At 37.0% G+C, this 25,314-nt stretch overlaps 1 protein-coding gene across 5 annotated transcripts in view; it reads left to right on the top strand.

The window, feature by feature from the left end:
- LOC113056842 (stromal membrane-associated protein 1-like) overlaps nt 1-25,314 on the top strand; it is a 99,455-nt gene that overhangs the window by 49,775 nt on the left and 24,366 nt on the right. For all 5 annotated transcript variants that reach the window (XM_026223742.1, XM_026223743.1, XM_026223745.1 and 2 more), the window contains one exon: nt 24,879-24,957. In XM_026223742.1, the coding sequence (XP_026079527.1) occupies nt 24,879-24,957 (79 nt within the window). The remainder of the gene's footprint in view (nt 1-24,878; nt 24,958-25,314) is intronic.

Genomic DNA, 25,314 nt, shown 5'->3' on the forward strand with positions numbered 1-25,314 from the left:
TCGGAAAATACAAAATTGTTTTCAATCCTCCAAAGAAGGGCAACAGGATATTCAGGGTTTCTGTTTTGGAAAAAAGAATAAATTATGAATGATGAATGATGATGAATTCAGAATGTAAGAAATGTGCTATCTAGCCCAGTTTCCCAAAAACATTGAAAACTTTTTAATTAAAGTTTGTAATCATTTAAACTTGTGTTTAATGATGTACTGAAATTAAAATTCTTAGGGAAGAAAAGTATGTGCAGTCTTTTTGAGGACAGGAAACATGTATAAATCAACCACTTGCTGCTGTACTAAAAGGAGTATCTTAGTAAATGCAAACAGAAACCATTCAGAAGTTACGGCTCAGTAAGATTTTTTTTTTAAATGTTTTGGAAAGATATCTTTTGTGCTTACAGTAATGTTGGGTTTCTATTTTAATATTCATTTCTTGATTGTTACTTAAAAAATATTTTTTAGCAGCCATAATCCTGTCTTCAGTGTCACATTGTCCGTCAGGAATTATTCTTATATGCTGATTTGGTGCTCAAGAGACATTTCTTATGAGTATCAATGTTGAAAACAGTTGTGCTGCTTAAAAATAAAGTCTGAGCCCAAACTGTTGAAAGGTAGTGCATCCGTTTAAAATATGTGAGAAACAAAAATGCACTCAAGTTGGAGTCGTGTTTGTTGTTTAGCTGCAATATAAATATAATTACCTAGTTTTTAGTGACACTGATGTGCAGGAACGTGTCTCATTAATTGTAAATAACAAGATATCATCATCAGCCAGCAATAAATATGATTAAATGTGGATATTTTCACTGCTTTTTCTTTCAGAGACTTCATTTAAGTATCTAAATGCTGTACTTGAATTAGAAATGGTTGTCTGATTAAACTGGGGACTTCAGGTAACTTGCCTTGAAAAAGACAAGGCATTACTCAAAAAAGAAGATGCAGCACTCATCTCATCCTCGAAAGAGCCTCTTGCTGAGATGTCAAAGGATGATGCCATTTCGGTAGGGGTCAGGGATGTGTTAGGATGGCAGATTGGGCATCAGTTTGTGAGATAAACAGGAGAGACCCCATAGTTCAGCGAGTTCAGGGGCTTCAACACAGTAACACTAACATGCTAATTGAGCAGGACCTGCTGTTGGCATTATGCGTCTGTTTAATTGAATAGTTGAGATTTTGTAAGAGGTATGACCCTGATAGCTGCACTTAATGTAGACACACACGTGCATCTCACTAATACAAGGCTGCATGAGTGTTTGGTGTTTACATCTGTGTGTGTGGTCTGAGCTCTTGATAAGCTCATGTGTAGTACCGGCAGGTGATGTTTTCCCTTTGTAGTCTTTGTGAGGTAAAATGCATAATTAATGCAGATGAGATATTTAAAGCTCAAGGCCTGGCACTAACCAGTGTTATGAATATCTTCTTTCTCTCTCTTGCTCGTCCTCTCTTTTTTGTGTACAGGTTTAGGGCAAGAATTTTTTCTTATGCTCACCAATTTATTGAATGTAAAATACAGTAAAAAAATAGTAATATTGTGAAATATTACAATTGAAATAATTAACAATTATATAACACAACAATTAACATGTTTTTTTTTTAATGTATAATTTATTTATGTTATGCCAGCTGATTTTTCCACAGACATTACTCCAGTCTTCAGTGTGACATGATCCTTCATCATTCTAATATATCAGATCAGTGCTCAAGAAAAATGTAATTATTTCACTGTTGAAAATGGTTGTTTCTTTATATTTTTGTAGAAACCTCAAAATAACTGCATTTATTTAAAATTGAAAATGTTTAAGATTTCTTAAAAAAAAAAAAAAAAAAATCTTACAGGCCTTAGACTTTTGAACTCCAGTGTACTTTGCTGTACAGTTTTGGTAACACTTTATAATAAGGTTATATACTTTAGCATTAGTTAATGCAATATCTTATATGAAATAACAAAGAACAGTATTTTACAGCATTTATTAAAGTAGGTTAGTTTCAGTCCCTATATACACATTTTTTGTTAAATTTCAAGTTGTATAATTTAACATTAAGTTAGTGTTATGAAACATAAAATAACAACGGACAGTAGTATTTTATAATGTAACTCAAACTTAGATGTACTGTATATGCTTTAATGTTTAGGCCTATGCTTTATCATGATCCCTAATGCATCAATGTTAACAAATTTAACCTTATTACAAAAGGTTTCCACAGTTTTATCCTAATTTAAAGACCAAACCCAAATTGCATTATTTTCTGTCCGATTAAGTTCACCCAATAACGTTAACATAAAAACATTAAATGTTTATAATAACTTTTTTTTTTAACTACAAGCCTGATACTGAAACAGAGTTATATATGAAAATGATTTTGATTCCTGCCTGAAAAGAGTTATCTATTCATGAATTTGTGCGTTGATAAAAGATAGATGAAGCGCAGTGAAATATAACAAAACACAGATGTCAAAAGATGTGCTTTTAGGACAAGTTGGATTGTATTTAATTTGCGTCTCCAAATGTGGGGCTCAGCATGAAGTGCTGAAAACCATAAACAGTGAGATGCCACAGCTCTGACAGAACCTGCTAAATTTAACGCTGTTCTTCTTTTAGGAACGGCCAATTCCCAGGTTGAAATAAAGTGATTTCACTTATGAAATGTATCTTCTGTCTAAAATCATACCAACGTTTCTCCTCAAACTGTTTATAGCAAGAAACAAATCGTAGAAACTTAGCGTAAAATCAAATTACTTAATATTAATTAGTTTAATGAACTGTTGCATTAAAGCCATATAACACTCACAGTTGTGCTGTGGTAATGACCGCCTACAGACAGCTAGAGTAAATGTTCTCTTCATGATTTAGATTTTGGTCTCGCCTGTGTTGCCTCATCAAAACGTTGAGTCATTCTGTCTAAAACTGCCTTGGCTCTCTCCCCTCTCTTCATTTCCCTCTCATAGTCTGCATCGGAACCGTAGATGCTGATTCATAGTCCAGCCTGAGGACACCAAATAATAAGAAAGTCGGTCACATGATAAAAGGCCGTTCCTCTGTGCACTTCCTGCCTAATCTAGGCTAACAATGACCTTGGGCCTGTTGCTTACACCACACATACAGAGATGGGTTTCTGGTTTGGGGATACAGAAAAGATTGAGAAGGGAGAGGTGACTGGGGAAATGGAGAGAGAAATCAGGTTTAGGAAAGATGGAGATAGAGAGAGAGAGAGAGAGAGAGAGAAAAGACAGAACAAAAGGAAAGGAAATAAGAGCGAGGGAAGTATCGAGGGAGACTGGAGAGAGGTGAGGATGAAAGAAAGGGAAGATGGAGGAGAGGAAGAGGAGATAAAAGATGGAAAAGGTGTGTTGGTGCAGGGAGGGAGACTGACTGGTGTTGTGAGACAGAGCGTGTGTGTGTGTGTGTGTGTGTGTGAAGGCTGCTGTAGATTCTCACTGGGCTGTTCATGCAAGGAATGGGATTTCAGGATTCACTGTCCACTCTGCCTAAAGGCCTGTGTGTGTGAGAGAGAGAGAGAATGTGTTGTTGTGTGTTTCTGGTGTATGTGCAGAATAAAATAGCTACAAAAGATCCTATGGCTCTGTGACTTCACCGGTGGATTTGTCAAAGATTGGGCGCTGAGGGATTTTTGCCTCCCAGGCCACATGCACACAGCCTTTCAAAGTCAACATCAAATCTATATTTTTATTCCCATTTATTTAAGGCATGTTCTCGTTTTCATTCTGCACAATTCATTTGCACATATTTTATAAATGACTTTAGCCGACATCACCAGCCAGGAACCCTAAAACTTTCATCAAACTTCAGTCTAAAATAGAACTACATGATTTTAGAAAAAAAAAAAAAAAAAAAAAAAAAAAAAATATATATATATATATATATATATATATATAGTTGCAATATTTTCCCCTGATTTCTGCAATTTAATATTAGTATTGTTTTCAAATATCAGTGTCAATATGACTATTATTATTATTACTAACATAATATATACAACTTGTAATATTTTAATAAATTATAATACAGCATTTTACTATACTATAGACTATATATGTGTTCCTGTAGCTCAAGTGGTAGAGAATTGTGTTAGCAAGCGCAAGGTTGAGTGTTCGAATCCCAGGGAACACGCTAGGAAAAAATTGTTAGCTTGAATGCAATGTAAGTCCCTTGTCTGCTAAATGCATAAATTAATTAATTTTATTTATATTTATATAATGATATAGTTATAAAACAGTGATATTTTACAGTACACCTACTAATAGTTGCAAAGTAAATTATAAATTACAATCATAATATTTATGGCTTTTGTAAATTGTTTTAGGTTAAACCATCAAATGTTTGATTTGTGAAGCAGCATTTACTGTGAACAGAGCAGCTCTGAGACACTGAAAACACTGGATCATGAGCTGCACGTGTAAATGAATACAGTGCTGTACTTCACTCAGAAGCATGAAGCATATAATTATTTATTTAAATCACAGCCTTTGCGATTTGATCATTCTTATAATGCAGTCATATCACGATGCATATTCATGCTGTCGTACTCTAATGTATATAACATTTTGGAAGTAAGATGTTGACTTTAAACTTTCCCTCTTTAGCTCAGAGTTCTCTGACTCATAATAAATGTTCAGTTGTAGGGACACACACACACATACACGCACAGCTTCTGCTCCTCCCGGCCTCCTCCACACCTGTGCTGTGCCCACTGCTTCCCGTCTGTCATCTGTTATTTATAGAGCACGACTGACCTCAGATCAGACTGACTAAGCTCAGATTGAGGCTTGTTCTCCCAAGATGAACCTCCGTTAGTCTAGAGTCTGTCTTGGTCTCTTGTCCTTCTCATTCATTGTCTCTCTTTCTCATTCTTCGTCTCACACTGCCAAGAAAATGCTTCTTTTAATCAGTATCTTTGTCCTGTTTTGCAGTAAAATCCTTTAAATATCATTCAAACAAGATAAATGCTTTTCTTTACATTTTTTAGAGAATGTATATTTAAGTAATTGAATTAATTATCTTTATATTTATAGTGTTCCAGTGTCTACTGTCTATATAAACATCATAATAGAAAGTCTAGTAAGTGATACATCAGACTCTACTTGCAGTTTTTTCAAATAGAGTGCAACAGTCTAGTCCTGAAGTAAAAATCCAATTCATATTCCATAGGGAAATTGATTTTGAACAATAACTTGTAAACCGTTAAAGACCGGCATACTTTAAATGCTGAGGCTGTTACTCAATCAGTGATATATATATATATATATATATATATATATATATATATATATATATATATATATATATATATATTAAGAAAATAGCTTGCATTATTAGTATTGATTTTTATATATATATATATATAATCATCTTTTTTTTTTTTTTTTTTTTTACCATTTCTGATGGCAAAACTGCATTAGCCATGATTCAGCATGATTCTCCACCAATCAGACAAACAACTGCAAATCTGCCAAATATTATACATTTTGGTCATAAATGGTCTGTAATTTATAATTTTGTAAGTTTGAAATATTTGTTTGTTTTCAATATATGCACCATATTTTGCAAATAAATGTAGATGTTGTATATATTGTATATACAATATAATACATAAAACATATTTTTCCATCATTTTAATTCATTTTGTCCTCATTGAAGCATTTTAGTACAACGTATTACACCATTGTCTTTTGTCTGATTTTCGTATTTTGATGCCTCAGATTCAGTGCCTTCTCTGTGAAGGATGCATGTGTATTCTGAGGCCATCTTATTATGCATAATTGTGCTGCCTACCTTATAGAGCAGGCGGATAGCTAGGATTCAAAACAGCAGTCTCTGTTTATGACTGATTGTTTGTGAAAAATTGTTAATGAGCAGTTAATGTCCTTCTCAGTTTGGAGGTTTTGTGTGTTTGATCTAGACAGCTATGAGTTGTTTGATTTCCCCACACAGATGTATCATCTGAAGAATACATTCCAGATTTCATAAAGATGCGAGCGTGTTTGTGTGCACGAGATCTCAGCTAATCAGTGGGCGCCGTTGGAGAGGAAGTTTTCTGCGGTGATGGAGGCGTGCATCAGATGCTGGACTGTATCGGCAGCTTGTGGTTAATGGAGAGCGGTGGAGTCCCTGATGGGAGGTGGAATAATGTCCCCTGATTTGGACAGCCAATCGAGGAGAGGAGGAAGTGAGAGAAAGTCTTTATTTTAAATATATAAAGGAGATAGAAATGGCATCAGACAATAAACCGATTAGAAGAAAGATTTACAGAGGCACTGGAGATGACTAGATGAATTTTATGTGGAGTGAAATAAAGAAGTGAGCGATGGAGGAGAGAGGTGGGGGGGCCGTTTTCAGTCGCCCTGCAGGAGGTGGAAAATGCAGTGATTTGCCGTGGTGCTGTAAGTTAGCACACTCGGGCCTGGCAGAGTAAGTGCTGCTTGTGTTAAGATGGTTTTTCTGCAGTGTCAAAGCACAAAGAACACAAATACATATGCCATACATGCATTTATGTGCCATAACACCTTTAATTTTACAGACCCTCTTTGCACTTTAAGTGTACATGCAATGCCATTTGCCATGTGCTAGAAGTATTTTCTGTGGAATTGCACATAGAAAATGTCCCTTTTAAAAGTCTATGTGTGATAAGCGTTCTGGTTTGCTGACATGTCTTTGGAGCTAAGATTGTTTACAGCAGCTTTAACTTCCATAATATTGCATATTTGAGTGAATCAGAAATTCAAAAGAAAGTGACAAATGTTTGAAAGCAAATGTTTTCCAGGCTGATGAAATGACTAAAGTCACATGGATGCACAAACTTTGTAAAGGAACCCATTTAAATCTCCGTTCTCAGTGTCCTTTAAAAGGCTCCAGGTTATACCAGATGTTAAGCTGAAACCAGTATCGAGTCAAAATTATTTTCTGTGCTTATCAACTACAGACACAGATGCTGTCGGCAGAGCTTTAAGGGATAGTTCACCAACATTTGGTCATATTTCCTCACCCTTATGTCATTCGAAAACCTGTATGACTTTAATTTGTAAAACACAAAAGAGGATATTTTGAAAAAAAAAATATATATATATATATCAGTCAGTAAGGGTCTAATGATTTGACTCCATTGACTTTCATTTAATAGACAAAAACATTCTTTCAAAGTATCTTCTTTTGTGTTTTACTGAAGGAAGTATTTGGTTGTAAATTAAAATATTCACTTTAAATAGTAAATTTCTGCTAAATGTAGTACGGTTATCTAGTGCTTTACACCCCTGGTGTGTGTTTGTGTTACCCATGAGGCTGCAGCAAGTGTGTGACTTGGAAAGGAGTGTAGCGTATTAGTCAACAAACTACGTGTGAGCCAGTAAACGTATAGATCAGAGCTTGTCAGTGCGCGCCGTGCACTGCGTATTGCAGGAGCATAAATCAGAGGAAGACATGATAACACCAAACTCAAGATAACACCGCTCACAGCCATACCACAGCCGAGATATGAGGCGCTGAAAGGCCTGTCTTCATTTTCTTGATTCGTTTTAGACCATGTAGGCTGCTGTTGTTGTTTAAACCCTGTACTGGATTTGAAATTCGTGAAAAATCAGATTATTATTGTATTGAATATTTATATTGAATAACTCATTTTGTGCACCCACTCTTTGAGAATCCATGCGTTTGAGTTTCTCAGAGTCTTGAGTGCTCCATATTGCAGTTTATTTTGGCCAAGAACCACCCACTTATACAGGAAGAGACCACCTGACCAATATCTAAAGCAACCAACCATAATTAATTTGTTTTTTACTTGCTTTTTATGGCTGGTTTTATCTGAAATATCCCCTCTTGTACCAATACAAGATTTTTCAGGGTGACATTTTATTTTAAGGTCCAATTCTTAGCTATCACATTGATGATGCACAGGAGACTATGAACAATGCAGTGGCACCCATTATCCACTAGCTGCTTATTACATTCTGTGAAACTGTTAAATCGGTTCTTCTTTCCCCCAGCACCAGCTTCATCTCTGCCTCCACCTTTCAACAACACATCTGCCTCCAGCCCCCCACCGTTGGCAGCCCTAATGCGACAAGAGCAACGTGTATGAAAGCGGGAGAGTGAAGGGCACCCTAAATGAGCAGTGTCCTCTGACAAACAACACTCCTCACCTTAACTAGATATCTCCCTCCCTCCTTCCCCCACCATCCGCTCAGTCACCCTGCAGGGACCCAGTTTAGTTTCACACCGCACGCAATTGCATGCACACGCACACCTGCAAACAGCCGATCGATAGCGGTGCTGCAGGGAGCCTGATCAATATTGGCTGAATTTAGAGCAGCGGGAGAGCGACAAACTAACCGAGACCGTTTCCCGGCGTATATACTCCCGGCACCAAGGGAGCACACACGGCTTACTCTGTCTGAAATGTGTTGTTGTATGATGCATTTGTGTTACATTAATTTGCATCTTTAAGCGTACAAGAGCTCTCATGAAATCCACTAGCGTCCACTTACACAGTGACCGTGTTCATTAAAGGTGTTGGATGCAGAACCGAAGCACAAAGATGTTGTAAAGAACATTTTGTCCTGGCGGGTTTGAAGCCTCGTTTCTAAATCTGCCGCTGGAGGCGGAATATTAGCGAGGTTTCAGAGTAACAAAAGCATGAAGGCACTATGTGGGAATCATAATTAGATCTGCGGTGTTTGGTGGAGGAAATGAGAGCTAAGATTTTTCAAGCTCCGTGGAATTCTTTATTATAAAGATAAGCATTTATGAAGTCTTAATTACAAGTTTATTGCCGCCGGACAGGTGACGTGGATGTTGCATTTATGCGTCTGTTTGTGTGAGACGAGGTTAGCAAGATAAGGTCTTAGAAACCGGACTAAAGCCCCGTTCGCATGGATTTAATGTTACCTGGTGACTTCCAGTAATTTGTAATAATTGGGAAGGTTGTCTGTCATCTTAATCCCGTACAAATCGGCCATGTCTGTAATTTGTGAAGTAAAAATTCCCCTGCAAATGACCTACCATATTTCTCTGAAAACAAAGGTCCTGTGATAATATTAGTACCATGGAAATCGGCATCTCTGTGATTTGGCCAGCATTTGGTGGGTCGTATTTCATTTTTTGAAATATCACTGTACTACACCATACAACGATACAATTATTTCAAAATTATACAAGGTCACCAGATAATACCAATCCCATGCAAATAGGGTTTAGAAAGTTGCATGGCTATATTTGAATATGTCTGAACACACGAATAAAGACATGTTGTTACGGTTTCTGATTTGGTCAGAAAAGACCCTCTTCTGAGTGGCAGGAACCGAGGCCTGTGGAAATGGCAAATTCAATTACTTTATGCAAAGTGAGATTGGTTGTATTTTTATTAAGAACAAAATAAAACTTCAGATCTATTAATGGCAACTTGTATGCAAATAGCAGATTGCTTTGATGTGGCGAGAGCAAACGAGTCAGAGGCGACTCGACAGAAAATGCATCTGAAAGTGCCTCTGAAAGCCAGCGAAGAACTTCTAAGAGCCTTTTTTCTTTTAATTGTATCACCGTCTCTCACCCCCTCCCACTGCGATCTCCCATCATTTCTTTCTTTTAATAAGCCATCATTTAGCGAGTCTGACTGTGTCCTCAAATGTGTTTTGCATTGATCTCTGGGCCTGTGGCCTGCCTGTCTGCGTCACAGCAGACCCTAGAATAGGGTCATCTCCCATAACACCAGCTATGCCTAATGAAATCTTTTCCCTTTCTGACCCAGGGCCTGATGAGAAATTTGTGCCAAGAACCTTTAGTGTTTTGCATAAATTAAATGTGAAGTGTTTTTTTTTTATCACATGAGGAAAGTGAGTAGACAAGAGTGAGGTGAGTAAGACAAGACGATAGCAGACTGTTGTTTAGAAAGGAAATGCAAAGTCGCCTGTTTGGCAACATTTTAGATTTAAAAAATTTTTTTAACCATTAGTTTCTTATTCAGTTGGTTCCACAGTGTTTGCTGATTTTCAGTTTTATATACCCATTTAAACTTTTTGTAGCCGTAGTAATTTGTTATTTTATTAGGCATATATACTGGATTTTTATTATAGTGAAATTAAAATGCGCACAGTGCTTTCTCAAGCTATTTGAAAGCCAAGAAATCAGAGGAAAAGAAGGAAAACTCAAACGCACAATTGCTTGACGCCGAATTGTGGAAATTAATTTGCCACTAATTTGAAAGTGAAAGTAAAATATGCACGGCACTTTTACAAGCCATTTAAAAGTGAAGAAAAGAGGGAAACTCAGACGAACTAAGACCCCCCCCCCACCCTTACTTTTCACCTACTGTTTTCTGAATACTACAAATTTGACCATACTACTCTTTTAATATAATGTTTTTGAGAAATAGCATTTTCGGACATAGGAATAGTTCTATTTTATTTCTTTTTCTTATTATTTATATTTTATTCCAATAAAAGATCATCTAAGAATCAATATCATGGTTGTTTAACTCTTTTACTTATTTATCCATCAGAAGATCAATTTTTTCTTACCCATCCCTAGTGTTCATTGAGTAGAAAATGGATAATAATTTCTTTGTAATTCTGTTTGGTGCTTCTAGTGACAGAAAAACCACACACAGTTCACCTTCAGAATTGCTGTTAAACTCAGTTTATGCATTTCTCCCTGTTTATTTGGTCACCTCTATGAGTTTGAGACTTCTCTGTGCGGCTGTGCGTGACGTGGCTATAGATCCAGGTTGTATATGAGACTGTAAAAGTGTAATTTGCTGCCTGGTGATTCACATTTCTTTTATTATTAATGAACTTGCCAAAAAGTTATGAATGCTTTGATTCTATGTGGCATTGTTTCATTTTGTAGGAGGGGTGAAAAAAAACTGAAAGGTGAAAGAAAAACAGTTTTTCAGCTTTCTTCTCTCATCTGTGGCTGCAGGGTTGTTCTCCCCATCCCCTCCCCCCTCCTCATCTTCCCCATTTATATTGTCAGACCCTGCAAGCTGAACATTGCATTTGACCTTTGCAAAAACAATTTGGAAAGCGTGAGGATCCAGTAGGCGTGAAAATGACTGTGTGGTTAGAAGCCTGGAGTGGAGAGACTGTAACTCCCACCCTGTGTGTGTGTGTGTGTGTGTGTGTCCATGCTGAGATTGAGGCCTAACCACCGTATTGACTTGAGGCTTGAGGTGCGAGTGAAGTGGCTCTGGGGGTTCAGACAGCCCTCAGTGAGCTTCATATATACTGCAGTGAGGGCATCATCATTAACCTCAACATCTCAGCCCATCCACTCAGAATTCACATTAGCTGATATACAGGCCAGAGTGATGTCAAGATAAAAGGTGAGGGAGAGAGCGAGGACGGGGTGTTTTCTGGGAAGGTGAGGGTGCAGGCAACCTTTAGAGAATGAGATCACACAGCAGGAGGACCGTGATAACACACACACACACACACACACACTCACACACCTGCAATTCAGAGGATGCGCTGCAAATAATCATCATCTGTCACTTTGACGGCCTCGGTTGTAAATTTTCCGTCATGCTCCATTGTTATTTTCATTTTCCCAAGAATGATATAGATGTATGGCATTCTGTTTATATGTGCACATTTGTTCTTGACATGCCTAATACGAACATTTTCAATAATTAATAGTGACAAGACAAGACATGCCTATGTGTGCAGCAACCCGCACTTTCATCTGTGGGTAGTTAACTTTCTAGTTAACCTCGCTGTCATGTACGCTACTGTTAAAAAGTTTGGGGTCAGTTAAATTTTTTTTTTGTCAAAAATGATTATTAGTTTTATTCAGCTGGGAATAATACATTAAATGCATTACACACATTAAAGTAGATTTTCCACTGTTGCAAAAGATTTCAAATAAATGCTTTAAATTTTCTATTCTATTAATCAAAGAATCCAAGAAAAAAAAAATTTTGCTTAAATATTAAGCAACACAACCATTTTCAACATTGATAATAAAAAGAAAATGTTTCTTGAGCAGCTAATCAGCATATTATAATGAATTCTGGATGACCATGTGACACTGAAGACTGGAGTAATGATGCTGAAAATTTACCAGTCATAATTTAAATTTGTATGATTTCATTTAGGTCTATAACTACTTATCATTTAATGGTGGCTATATCTGAAGTTCATAAGTATATATAGAATTAAAATCAAGCATCTTTGTAAATGTGACTTTATTAATTTGAGCGCAAAACCAAATTATTGTAAAAGTAAAAATATCTTCCCAGTTTTTAAATTGCATGTTATTGTTCAGTAAATTTTTGTCTTTTCAATGTGGCATTTACTGCAGAATTTCTGTTCTTAACAAGTAGCTTTGCAATATGCTTGTTTAAATATTGAAAAATCCCTAAAAACAAGATGAATTTGCCTGTGAAGCAACACTGCATAAGAAATAAAGACTTGCTTTCATTGAATGTATCCTTAATATGAGTGTATTTTAATATTTGTCACTTGTTTGAAGCAAGTTAAAACATGTAAAAAGACAAAATTCAGTTTTTATTGAAGATGCATGCACTGAAATCATAATTGTATGCAGTGTTGCATCTCCAGTAAATTCGAGACAAGAAAAGGAAAAAAGAAAACAAAGACAAAACCGACTCTAAACTCATTAAGAAAGAAAGATTTCACTTTTAACAAGATATTTAGGTTCTTAACTTTTTCCTTGTATTTATGTATTTGGAAATGGACTATGTACAATAAATGTACAAGCTTCCAATTAATGTATTGTACCAATGTATTAAGCCAATGGCAAGTTTTCATTCACTGAACATTCTCATGAACTCTCATTTCACTACCCATTGTTTTTTTTGTTTTTTTGTCCTGCTTCCTTCAGTTCATCTCCCTATTATCCTCATTTACTGTGGTATTTTTCTTTCTAAAATAGAAAAAAGAAATATACTAGATGTATTATTTTTATGTCAAAATAGCTTATGCAATTATTTGTATGGCATGGCAGAAAACTTATGATTAATGCAACATCTGCTGCAATTTCACACTTTTTAATACAGGGACAGATATATCTTTTTCCACTCCTTTCCTCCATCATAGCACTGAATGTTTGTGCACAGTTACTTTTTGCCACCACCTTCCTCTTCCTGCTACGCTTTTACCCAACTGTCAAAAGAATTAAGTGCAGCCACCATAAAAATTATATTCTTTCTGTCTGGCAACTGGAACTGGAGGATTTTGACCCCTCGAAGTTGGTTTCCGTAGCTTTCACAAAAGCAGTGTCTAGTGAGGAACGCAGTGTGTGTGTGTGTCTGTGTGTGTGTGTGTGTGTGTGTAGACAGGCAAGCGTGGAAGTATCAGTGTGGTGGATTCTCTTCAGTGTGATGTGTGTTGACAGTTTGTGACGGGCCAGAAGCTCGGCCCAGAACCCCCTGCAGTACATCATTCACAGAAGTGAGCCCTCGCACCAGCGTTCCCTCTCCCTAGATACACTGTTGTTGATCTGTTGAATTTTCATGCCTGTCCATCCCGTCTAATGCTAACAAAGGCTTACGAGTGAAAAATGCCATTGCCCACTACCCAACACATACATAAAACAGATTACAGTGGCCATGTTTACTGAGAAATTTTTGAAAACGCACTCTCACACATCCATACATGTGCAATACATTGCATGGGCTTGCAGCACATAAACAAGCTCCGTTTTCTTCATCTTTTCCTCTTGATCTCTTATCCATCGCTTCAGGCCATCAGCAGGCCCACAGATTTACTCTGAATTGCAATGCTTGTCATTCACAAAATTTTACACATTCCCTGCCTCTTGTAGATTCATTTATTCAGTATTTAGGGCCCGAGCACCGAGGTGCGAGGACCCTCTTGTATCTGCTTTGTTTTTTATTATTATTAGGGCTCAAGCCTGGAGGGCGAGAGCCCTATTGTTTTCCTTAGGATTATTTTTTTTTTTTTTTTTTTTTTTCTTTATTCTTCTAATTTTTTTCCAAGGTTTCGGGGGCTTTTGGGGTCCTTAACATACTCAAAAACTCTTGAAAATTGGCACACACCTTGGAACCTGCGGCCATTAGGGCCGGGCAGAGTCTGATACACGGGCGTGGCACAGGGGCTCTACAGCGCCCCCTGTAGTACTGAGGGCCATATATCATGCATACTTGCACGTATACATATGAAACTTGGTACATATATATAACTCATCAAACCAAACAACTTTCACACTGCATGTCATAAGCTCCGCCCAACAGGAAGTTGGCTATTTAGGGTTTTATGAAAAACACATGCTCTGGAATTTGATATACTCCTCTGAGGAACTCCACCCGTTCACCACAAAACTCGGTGAACACGATCTCAAGACATTGGGGATGCTAAATTGCGAAGAGATTTTTGATATCTCGAACGGTTTGCCCGTGGCGAGGCGTTGAAATTATGGCGAGAAATGAGAAACAGGAAATGTCTAATAACATCCACATACATTTCCTGAATTTGATCAAACTTAATTTGTTTGTTCGTTGTATGATACCGATCGTATATATGTGACTATTAGGAGTCAAAGTTATAGCGCCACCAACTGGCAGCAGGAAGTGAATCATTTTCAAAACGCTTTGAATTCAGCATCTTATTTTTACTTGATTTGCTTCAAACTTCATCAGAATAATGACAAAACACGGCCGAAGAAAATCTGTTGTGGGGATATTGATATCTAATATAGTGTTGCCATGGCAACGTGTCAAACTTGAATGTTCTGTTCTGGTGATTTTTAGGCAGACAACAAGCTCAGATTTACATGAAACTCGAAACAGATATCAGTATTAAAGATAGCTAGACCATGGCAAAAGCTTTGAAAAGGGCGTGGAAGAGGCACTCTATAGCGCCACCTTTTGTCAAAAGTGGGGGGGTTAGTTTTAGCTACAGACACCAAACTTGGTACATAAATTGTTCTTATCAAGACGGACAACTTTCTAATTCACAGTTATAAGCTACGATGAACAGGAAGTCGGCTATTTTGATTTGAATGTGTATTTTTGAGATTTTACAGTTGTAAAATTAATGAATACTCCTCACAGGGGAAGTACACTATACACACAAAACTTTGTCTACATGAAGAAAAAACATCGAGGAACTTAAATTGCGAACAGATTTTGGTTAGCTTGAACGGTTTTGTCGTGGTGATTTTTTGAAATGACAGTAAAAAGTGAAACATTAATCGTCTTCTATTTTTAAATTGCAGCTTCCAAACCTTTAAAAAACATTTTTCATTTAGAAAACCAGTGATTCTGAGGAAATATGCATAGTTTCATGACTTTACAGCACTGTATGATTAAAAGAAAATTAAAAAACTGTCAGACATCTGATCTCACTCTGTCACTCTGTTTGAGGAATGTATGAGTGCTGACTGTGTGTATGTGTGAGTGTGAGTGGGGGAGGGGTGTGAGCTGAGTGGCAGACAGACAGAGAGAGAGAGAGAGAGAGAGAGAGATAGAGAGAGAGACTTAAACATCTCTTTAATCACCAGAAAAAAAAAAATGTTTTTTAAATTGTTATTTTTTTGTTGTTGTTGCTAATTGTGCTGTTTTCACTACAGCTTAAGAAATATCTTAGGCCTTATCCTTTTCTGACAGTTTCAGGGATTAAAAAAAAATCCTAAAAAACCTTATTTGTGCTGCAAATAATAATTTCAAACTCATTTGATACTGACCTCTGACACCCTGTGACATGACATTTATTTGAATTTACATAATCTCAAGGATGTAACAGTAAAACTGTTCAGCTCACAGATGAAGACTAAGCTGTAATGCAAGCAGAACTATTTCACAAATGCTTATAGGTTAATGAAATCATAACAAAACACTTTTAAATTATTTAAGGATTTGGTAACACTTTAAAATAATGTCTCAATTGTTAACATTAGTAAATGCATTGGTAACACTTCATAATAGCTGCAATTCTTAGCTAAGCATTAGTAAATAGTCAGTTCATGCTTTATATAGCCTTCTCCCAAAATTAATATTTTAGTAAGCATTTTATAAATACAGCTATAATTAAATTGTTCATGGTTTATATGCACATTTATTTTGAGGAGATTAAAGGCTGTAATCTTCCTAAAAAAATGTAAAATAAAAAATAAAATAAATAAAATAAACAAACACAGAACTCATAAATATTTATTTCAAGCTGCAATAAAAGAAAACTGTACACTTGAATTTATATATATATATATATATATATATATATATATATATATATATATATATATATATACACACACACAATTGCATAAGTTTATATTGAACATTTTTTATCAAGTGTACAGCTAATAATAGTAATAATAATAATGCATTTTATTTAGTTTTAGCTACAGACACCAAACTTGGTACATAAATTGTTCTTATCAAGACGGACAACTTTCTAATTCACAGTCATAAGCTACAACCAACAGGAAGTCCGCTATTTTGATTTGAATATGGATTTTTGGGAAGATTATTTTGTGAATTAATGAATACTCCTCACAGGGGAAGTACACTATACACACCAAACTTTGTCTACATGAAGAAAAACCATTGAGGAACTTAAATTGCGAACGGATTTTGGTTAGCTTGAACGGTTTTGTCGTGGTGAATTTTTGAAATGACAGTAAAAAGGGAATCATTATTTGTCTTGTATGTTTAAATTGCAGCTTCCAAACACTTCAAAGCATTTTTTTATACAAAGATCAAATCATTCTGAGGAAATATGCATAGTTTCACGACTTTACAACACTGTATGGATAAAAGAAAATTAAAAAACTGTCAGACTTCTCAACTGACATGATCTCACTCTGGCCACCCTGTCTGTGTGAGGGAAGGGAGGGGGAGAGGGAGGGGGAGTGTGAGGGGGTTGGTGACTGTGACAGTGTGTGTGGACTGTAGGGAGGGGCTGTCTGGCAGAGAGAGAGAGAGAGAGACCTAATCATCCCTTTAATAATCAGGAAAAAAAATCTGTATTTTAAATTGTTATTGTTTTGTTGTTGCTAATGGTGGTGTTTTTTCCTTTCATTACAGGTTAAGAAATCTCTTAGGCCTTATCCTTTTCTGACAGTTTTAGGGATTTAAAAACATCCTAAGAACCCTAATTTGTGCTGCAAATAATAATTTCAAACTCATTTGATACTGACCTATGACAACCTGTGACGTGACATGACATTTATTAATCTCATGGATGTAACAGTAAAACTCTTCAACTGACAGATAAAGCTGCAATGCAAGCAAAACTATTTCACAAATGCTTATAGGTCATTAAAATCATTACAAAACACTAATACATTATTTAAGGATTTGGTAACACTGTAAAATAATGTCTAATTTGTTAACATTATGCAGTATAACATAGTATGCAGTCTTCGTAGGGCACCAACTCCCAGAGGGGGCACCATCCCAGTTGCTCAAAAAAACAAACAAAAAAAAAAAACATGCGCCATTCTCCCATCCGCGCTCGCGACCGCTCACACCTCATGTTTGCGGCTGAATGTTCGTAATTGATGGATGGACATCTATGCCTGGGTATAGGACATCAGCAATCCGGCACAGAGAAAAGAAAAATAAAGAAAATAAAACAGGCATAAATTTGTCTTGACATTGGACTTTCTAGAGTCTCAAATTTAGGGCCGGTCTCTAAAGTTACATGTGATATTGTTATACACTTTTCTAAGGTCAGTAGCATTTGAAGAGAATGACTTACAGTCATAAAAACAACTGTAATTGTTCATCTAGGTGACAGCTATAATGCACAATTAAATTGAATGTTTGATATTTATTACAACAAACTGTAAGTCATATGTAAATTATGCAACTTTTTCACATGGGCTCAAATGCAAATTTGAAGCTCAATAGCATTTGAGAAGAAAGACTTGCAGTCACAAAGCAATTGTAATGTGTTCATATAGGTGTCAGCTACAATGCACACCTTATACATATTATACATATAATATTAAAATAAAGTGTTACTAAAGTTATATATATTGTTCTGTGTATGTGATTTCAAAGTCTAGATTGGTCGGATTAACCCTTTAACTGCCGCATCCCTTAAAACTGATTGTCAGAGGGTTACTGTAAATGCTTATGCCCGCTGGGCACAGTTATCCTGATGCCACCGGGGTGGCGTTGCACTGATGGCTTGAGCCCGACATCGCTGCTTGCAGCTATATTTATTATTATTCTTCTTCTTCTTCTCCCGAATGAATCGCATTTTTGAGGGCTTTAACATGCTCAAAAAGTCATGAAACTTTGCACACGCGTCAAACCTGGTGAAAATTTTCGTCTGATATAGGATTCAGAAGAGGGTGTGGCAAAATGGCTCGACAGCGCCACCTATACCAAGAAAATCAACAGCCTTCCAGCTATGTTCCACGTACATGCACGGAAATTGGCACACATATGTAACACACCAATACCTACAAAAAAGACTCTTGGAGTGAAATTCTAAACCCAACAGGAAGTCGGTTATTTTTAATATTATGAGCAAATTTTGTGTAATTTTGGTCATTTCCATGTGTTGTATTTTAACGAACTCCTCCTAGAGAGTTCTTCAAATCATCACCAAATTTGGTATGCCTAATCTAAAGGCCTTTGCGATGTTAAATTGCGAAGATCTTGAGTTTTCGTTGAAGGGCGTGTCCGTGGCGGCCTGGCGAATTTCGATGATTCGCCATGAAAAATGAAGTTGCTATAACTCAGACATACAATGACCAATCTGCCCCAAACTTCACATGTTTGATGAGACTCCGAAGCTGAACAGATTGACATGCCCATATTCAGTTATATTCATAGCGCCACCTATTGGCAACAGGAAGTGACATATTTTACGCTGCGACGAACTACTCCTAAAAATTTTATGACATCAATGTCTTTTTTGTGGTCAGTCTAATCTAAAGGCCTGTGCGATGTTCAGTTGTGAAGATCTTGAGTTTTCGTTAAATGGCTTGTTCATGGCGCCGTGACGAAGTTCGATGTCTCGCCATGAGAATAAAAGATGTTATAACTCAGGCATAAAATGTCCGATCTTCCCCAAACTTCACATGTGTGATAAGAGTCCTGGCCTGAACAGATCTGCAGGCCAATATTCCACCGGGTGTGGCAGAATGGCTCTATAGCGCCACCTATACACTTTCAACGGAGTGCGCCTCGAGCTATGTTTCACGTACATGTACAAAAATTGGTACACACATGTAACACTCCAATACCTACAAAAAAGTCTCTTGGTACGAAATCCGGATCCCAACAGGAAGTCAGTTATTTTGCATTTTCCCTTCAAAATTGGTGTTGTTTTTGCCATTTTCAGGGGTTGTACTTTAACGAACTCCTCCTAGAGATTTATTCAGATCAACACCAAACTTGGTCAATGTAATCTAAAGCCCTTTGCGATAATAAATTGCGAAATACTTGAGGTTTCGTTAAAGGGCGTGTCCATGGCGGCCTGACAAATTTCGATGTTTCGCCATGAAAAAGGAAGTTGCTGTAACTCAGACATACAATGTCCAATCTGCCCCAAACTTCACATGTTGGATAAGACTCTTGACCTGAACAGATCTACATGCCAATATTCAGTTATAGTCATAGCGCCACCTATTGGCAACAGGAAGTTACATATTTTACACTGCGACAAACTACTCCTAGAAATTTTATGACATCAGTGTCTTTTTTGTGGTCAGTCTAATCTAAAGACCTGTGTGATGTTTAGTTGTGAAGATCTTGAGTTTTTGTTAAAAGGTGTGTCCATGGCGCCGTGATGAAGTTCGATGTCTCGCCATGGGAATAAAAGATGTTATAACTCAGGCATAAAATGTCCAATCTTGCCCAAACTTCACTTGTGTGTAAAGGGTCCTGGCCTAAACAGATCTGAAGGCCAATATTCCATCGAGTGTGGCAAACTGGCTCGATAGCGCCACCTATACAATTTCAACGGAGTGCGTATACACTTTAAACGGAGTGCGCCTCGAGCTATGTTTCACGTACATGTACAAAAATCGGTACACACATGTAACACACCAATATCTACGAAAAAGTCTCTTGGTACGAAATCCGAATCCCAACAGGAAGTCAGTTATTTCGAATTTTCTCTGCAAAATTAGTGTTGTTTTGGCCATTTTCAGGGGTTGGACTTTGATGAACTCCTCCTAGAGATTTATTCAGATCAACACCAAACTTGGTCAGTGTAATCTAAAGCCTTTTGCGATCTTAAATTGCGAAGATCTTGAGGTTTCGTTAAAGGGCGTGTCCATGGCGGCCTGACAAATTTCGATGTTTCGCCATGAAATAGGATGTTATTTTAACTCAGGCATTAAATGTCCAATCCTCCCCAAACCTCACATGTTCGACAAAAGTCCTGCCCTGAACACATCTGAAGGCCAATATTCCACTATAATGATAGCGCCACCTGCTGGCAAAAGGAAGATTGGCACATATATGGAATAAACATTGATATATTCTACTTATATTTATGAGTTTAAACGCATATTTCTCACCGTTCACCTATTAACTAAAGCCACTCACTGCCGGTGAGCCCGGGTGCGAGGGCCCGTTCATCGCTGCTTGCAGCTTTAATTTGGCCTGTTTCATTATGATTTTTTTTTTTTTTTTTTTGTAGTTCTATAAAATTTGTTTCTATTTTGCCGTTTTATGTCATATTGTTTTCCAGTTATTTTAGTTTTTGTCAACATTATATTTTGAATTAAAACCTGATAATTATTGTCATAATTTGCCTTTTCATTGTGCCTTTGTTGACAAACAAACACATTTGTCACTGTTAATGAAGACAAGACAAAAAATGTTTATATTTTGTGACGAATACACTACTGCGTGTGGTCAGTAAGATTTTTTATATTATTATTGTTTCTTTATTATAGATTTTTTTATTGTTGTTTTGAAAGTAAAAAAAACAGCAATATTGTGAAAAAATACTGCAAATTAGAATGAATGAAAAATTAAAATATATATATATATAACTTTAATGATATATAATATATAACTTTGTGTTTATATTTTATTAATTATTTTAATAAAAAAAATCTTACTGACCCCAATTTTTTTAATGGCATTATATGATGAGAAAATTTTACACCGCAAGATATTATCAGTGGACTGACAGTATTTTTTGAAAAATACAAATAATTTATTCAAATAATCCAGTCATAGAATGTTCTGATCTGACCCACTTGTTAGTCTTTTAGTTAGTTTTAACAGCTATTAATAATAAAAAAAAAATGATTTTTGAAATTTTATTTTATACTATATTAATCACAATTTTTGTTTGTTCTTTTAGTGTAAAAACTAACATTGTTCTTAGCTCCAAAAAAAAAAGTATACAGCTTGGACGTTTAAAACCATTATGTTTAAAACCATGTTCTGAAAAATCTATGCAGAAAACCAAAAATTGTCCCGATGTTCAGTCTTGGTCTGACCATCCGTCTGTCATTCGTCCCGTATCGAGCTTCAGCGCTGCCCTTGTGCTGCAGGCAGTCCGGACTCAGAGAAAGAGTGTGGATTAACAGCTGATTAAAGTGGAATTTGCATAAAGTAATCAGTGATGTAAGTGCCTCTGCTGATTACGAGCCGAAGACTCCTCAGGCCACCCAGTTTAGATCCCTGATAAGCACAATGATGAACTATAATTAATGATAAGAATATAAAATGATAACGGAGTCTTGTTTTCTCCCCCCATGGCACAGGCCTGAGTCTCTTCGTTCTGTGCATCTGTTGGCAGATGTTGCCACGCTTCCATTAACCGCTGGCTGGGGTTTGTGCTGCTTTAATTACTGGAAACTGAATGAGTTTGACTGCTTATCATGTTCTGTAACAGGAGTTTAATTTATTACATCCACCTTTAGTTTTTGGCGACTGAAGCCCATAACGCTGCTCAGTCAGTCAGATTTGAAATTTGGCACTAATCATTGTAAAATATTAAATAGGTTTGGATTATATCAGTAGGTAGTCTGATTATTTGTTATTGAGTGTGCCAATGGGAACAGGTCTGACTAGCCTTCAGAGCACTTCCGGTAGCTTTCCTCACTTTATGGTTTCACTAATGAATGTGGAGTGAGGGCTTTGTCCTGGTCTGTGAGTGTGTAAAGGAACTGTGAAACAGGAAGTGGCATATGCCCACTCATAAGCTCAAGAACACACTGTGCTTTCAGCAGAGCGTTTCCTTCCACTATTATTATTATTTCTGTGCTGCAGAACATCTCTTCCTTTCCTCCTCAAGATACCAGATACTCTTCTCTCCACATTTCTTTTTTTTTATTTAATCTTCTAATCATTTTTAATCTTGAGTTTAATGTTTTTTTCTTTTCTTTAATTTCACAGACAAGAAAACGCTATGTAGGTATTTTGTTTGTTTACAGTATGCTGTGCTGTATTGTTTTGTGTCTTGTCCATTTTGTTGGATCCCTTACAATATTGTACCATTTAAACCATTGTTTCTTTTAATGTAACTGGTCTTTCTGCGGAAACAATGGTTATGGTAAATGTTTTTTTTTTTTTTACCCAATCTATCTTTTGGCTATATTTTACTTTACTTTACTTTACTTTACATTACATTACATTACATTACATTACATTATATTATTTTATATTATATTATATTATATTAATTTTTAATTTTATTTAATTTTATTTTTATTTTTTATTTTTAATGCTCTTTCAGCATCTTCAAAAATAACATAACAGTCCATTAATGAATACAAAATAGGCGACAGACTCGTTATCTCCATCTTTGATATTCATAGCTGAAATGCATGAAGTTGTGAGTTTGTTCAGTTTTGCATCAGTCCAGAATGAAGAGTAAAACCAGTGTCCCTGTTCATAACGCCTGAGCACACATGAGCTTCTCCCTCTGATCCTGTCTGCATGGCTGCGGCCGCGTGGAGTGTGAGGGAATGTGACCCAAATGGAATTATTCTTCCATCAAAGGGAAGTATTCATGAATTAGAAATGACCTTGATTGGAGAGGCCCCAGAGACAGAACACCACAGTTCAGGCAATTTCACACCCGTTCACTGAACGGCTTTCGAGAGTGATGGAGGCAGTGAGGAAAGGCTGAGAGAGAGGATGAGATGGACTGAAAGAGTTTTTATACTGTATGTGTAAATAAAAGCACAATTTTATAAATTATTTGTTATATTTTGGGGTTAAATAAAAATAGACTCATTTTGGCCTGCTCACCTCATTAATATAAAAGACTTTAAAAACTAAATTCGTCACTTGAGTCTATAGAGACCCTTGCTGTGTGACCCCTGACCTTCCCAAAGTTGACTCTCCCTGTTTTCACAAGGTGTGATGTGTGTGCCATAAGCCTTTGTATTTCAGTTTATTTGTCTTGTGAAGGTTTTGTTTGTTTGTCTCAGCCTGTCGTGTTTCCATCATCTGAAGCACAAATACATCCTTGAAGGATTTCGTCTTCGAAGTCGTCTTCAAAGTCTGCATGTGTCAAAGTCAACAAATAGTAGCGCACCTAAGCCCTCAATTCATACATAATTCAACCAAAGCCAACCATTTTAAGATTATGGATTTCAATCATAGAAGCAAATAAAAGCTGTGCACCTTGTTTTTTTGCTAAGGGCAGCTGCACATCACATTCCTGCCTAAGTGTGTCTCTGCTTGTGTAATACAATAAAAAAGGTCACAAGTGAAAGACTTGGCCCTTGTACACAAAAGCTGACATGCAAGGCTGAAGAAGCTTTTCATCGCTAAAAGATTAAGAATCAGTTCAATTTTAATTCTTTCAACTTCAGCTTAACTTTAATTCAATTTCCAACCTTTCCTCAAGAGCTTAGGGCCCAGCGACGTATAAAGCACGCTTCTGACAGCTTTCATAATTCGGGAGCTTGTAAAATTATGAATGATCGATGTAATTTCTCATTAGAAACTGCATTCGACGGCTTTGGAATCAGTAAAAGCGTTTTTTTTTTCATCAGGCAGCTATTTATTTTTTTTACCCCACAGTTGAATGGACCCGAGTCTCAAGCTCACTGGAGAGCGGCGAATTCCTTTTTCCCATTTAATCTTCTACCCACGATGCACCTGGCTTGACACTTCACCACAAACCCTGCCTGCAGATGCTCATTAGAGTGCTTGTGTCACTTCTGTCCCGTTTTTCAATCGCTCAAATCCAATCTTTTGCCAAGAACAATTGCGCAATGATGACATTAAGTGACACATCCAGACAAATTCGCATTTATCATTCCCTTTTATTGCGCTAATAAGGCAGATGTCAGACACTGGAGGTTTCATTCAGATTCGACAGTAAAGTCTGGCTGGGTTTTTGTTTGTTCTGATACCTTTTGCCCTTTTGTTACCTTTTGTCTTCTTGGTAAAAGTGCAACCCAGTGCTGTCCTCTTGAGTTTGCTTGTGTGTTTGTGTATGTGTTTTTTGTGTAGAATGAGGTTTTAAAAGGCCTCTGTCTGGCTTTGATCCAGGCTTTAACCCAGAGCCCATCGATCGGCCGCTCAGACCGGATTAGGGTTCGTCTTCTCAACCCGAGATGCCTCTTTTTGCCTGTCACAAATCACAGGCCTCGAGCGCCTTTGAACTGCATCTCCAAACTGGCATGGTCAGTCAACACATGTGAGGTGCAGTCGGGCGTCAGTCAGGCTGTGAACAAATAGAGCGAGCTATTTTGGCACCGCGTTGCATTATCTATTCATACAGTTCGGAGCACAGGATGTTCAGGGCCGTCAAAGTGCCTGACTAGCAAAGCTAAAACACAGAAGCTGTGTATACATAGCATCTGAAGGCTGTTTTTGTGAAGAACATCATTGAAATCAGAACAACAACTGGTGGCCTATTACGCTGATGCTCGCATTCAGAATTGTGATCCCAAAAATGCTTTTCACTAACGCTCTTTCCTTTCTTTCTTTTTTGCCTTCCTTCATCCCAGAAAAGAGAGGACAACCAGACAGATTCCAGAATCAGTCCTAAGAAGAGTGCGGAGCCCGCCATCGACCTGTTAGGCCTTGGTGAGACATGAATAATTGATTACTCATCTCGCTGGCAATCAGGGAATGTGAAATGTGTAAGATAGGCTGGAACCCAAAGACTTCAAGGCCATCTTACACCAGAACAATTTTAATTGGTGGGAGGTAGTGAAATGGAAGCAGAATTTGTGCACTTAACGCGTCATTGACTGCAGGTGCTGCAGGTTCTGCGGTAAAAAGTAAAAAAAATAATAATAATTTATAATACAGACTTCCTGAGTTCGAATCCTAGCATGCCAAGTTTTCCCGACACCCTCCTCCCCACTTTTCACTTCCTGTCTGCAGTAATACTGTCCTATCACAATAAAGGCAAAACGCAAAAATAAAAATTTATTTTTT

The sequence above is a fragment of the Carassius auratus genome, chromosome 38 (assembly GCF_003368295.1).
Source record: "Carassius auratus strain Wakin chromosome 38, ASM336829v1, whole genome shotgun sequence".
NCBI lineage: Eukaryota > Metazoa > Chordata > Actinopteri > Cypriniformes > Cyprinidae > Carassius > Carassius auratus.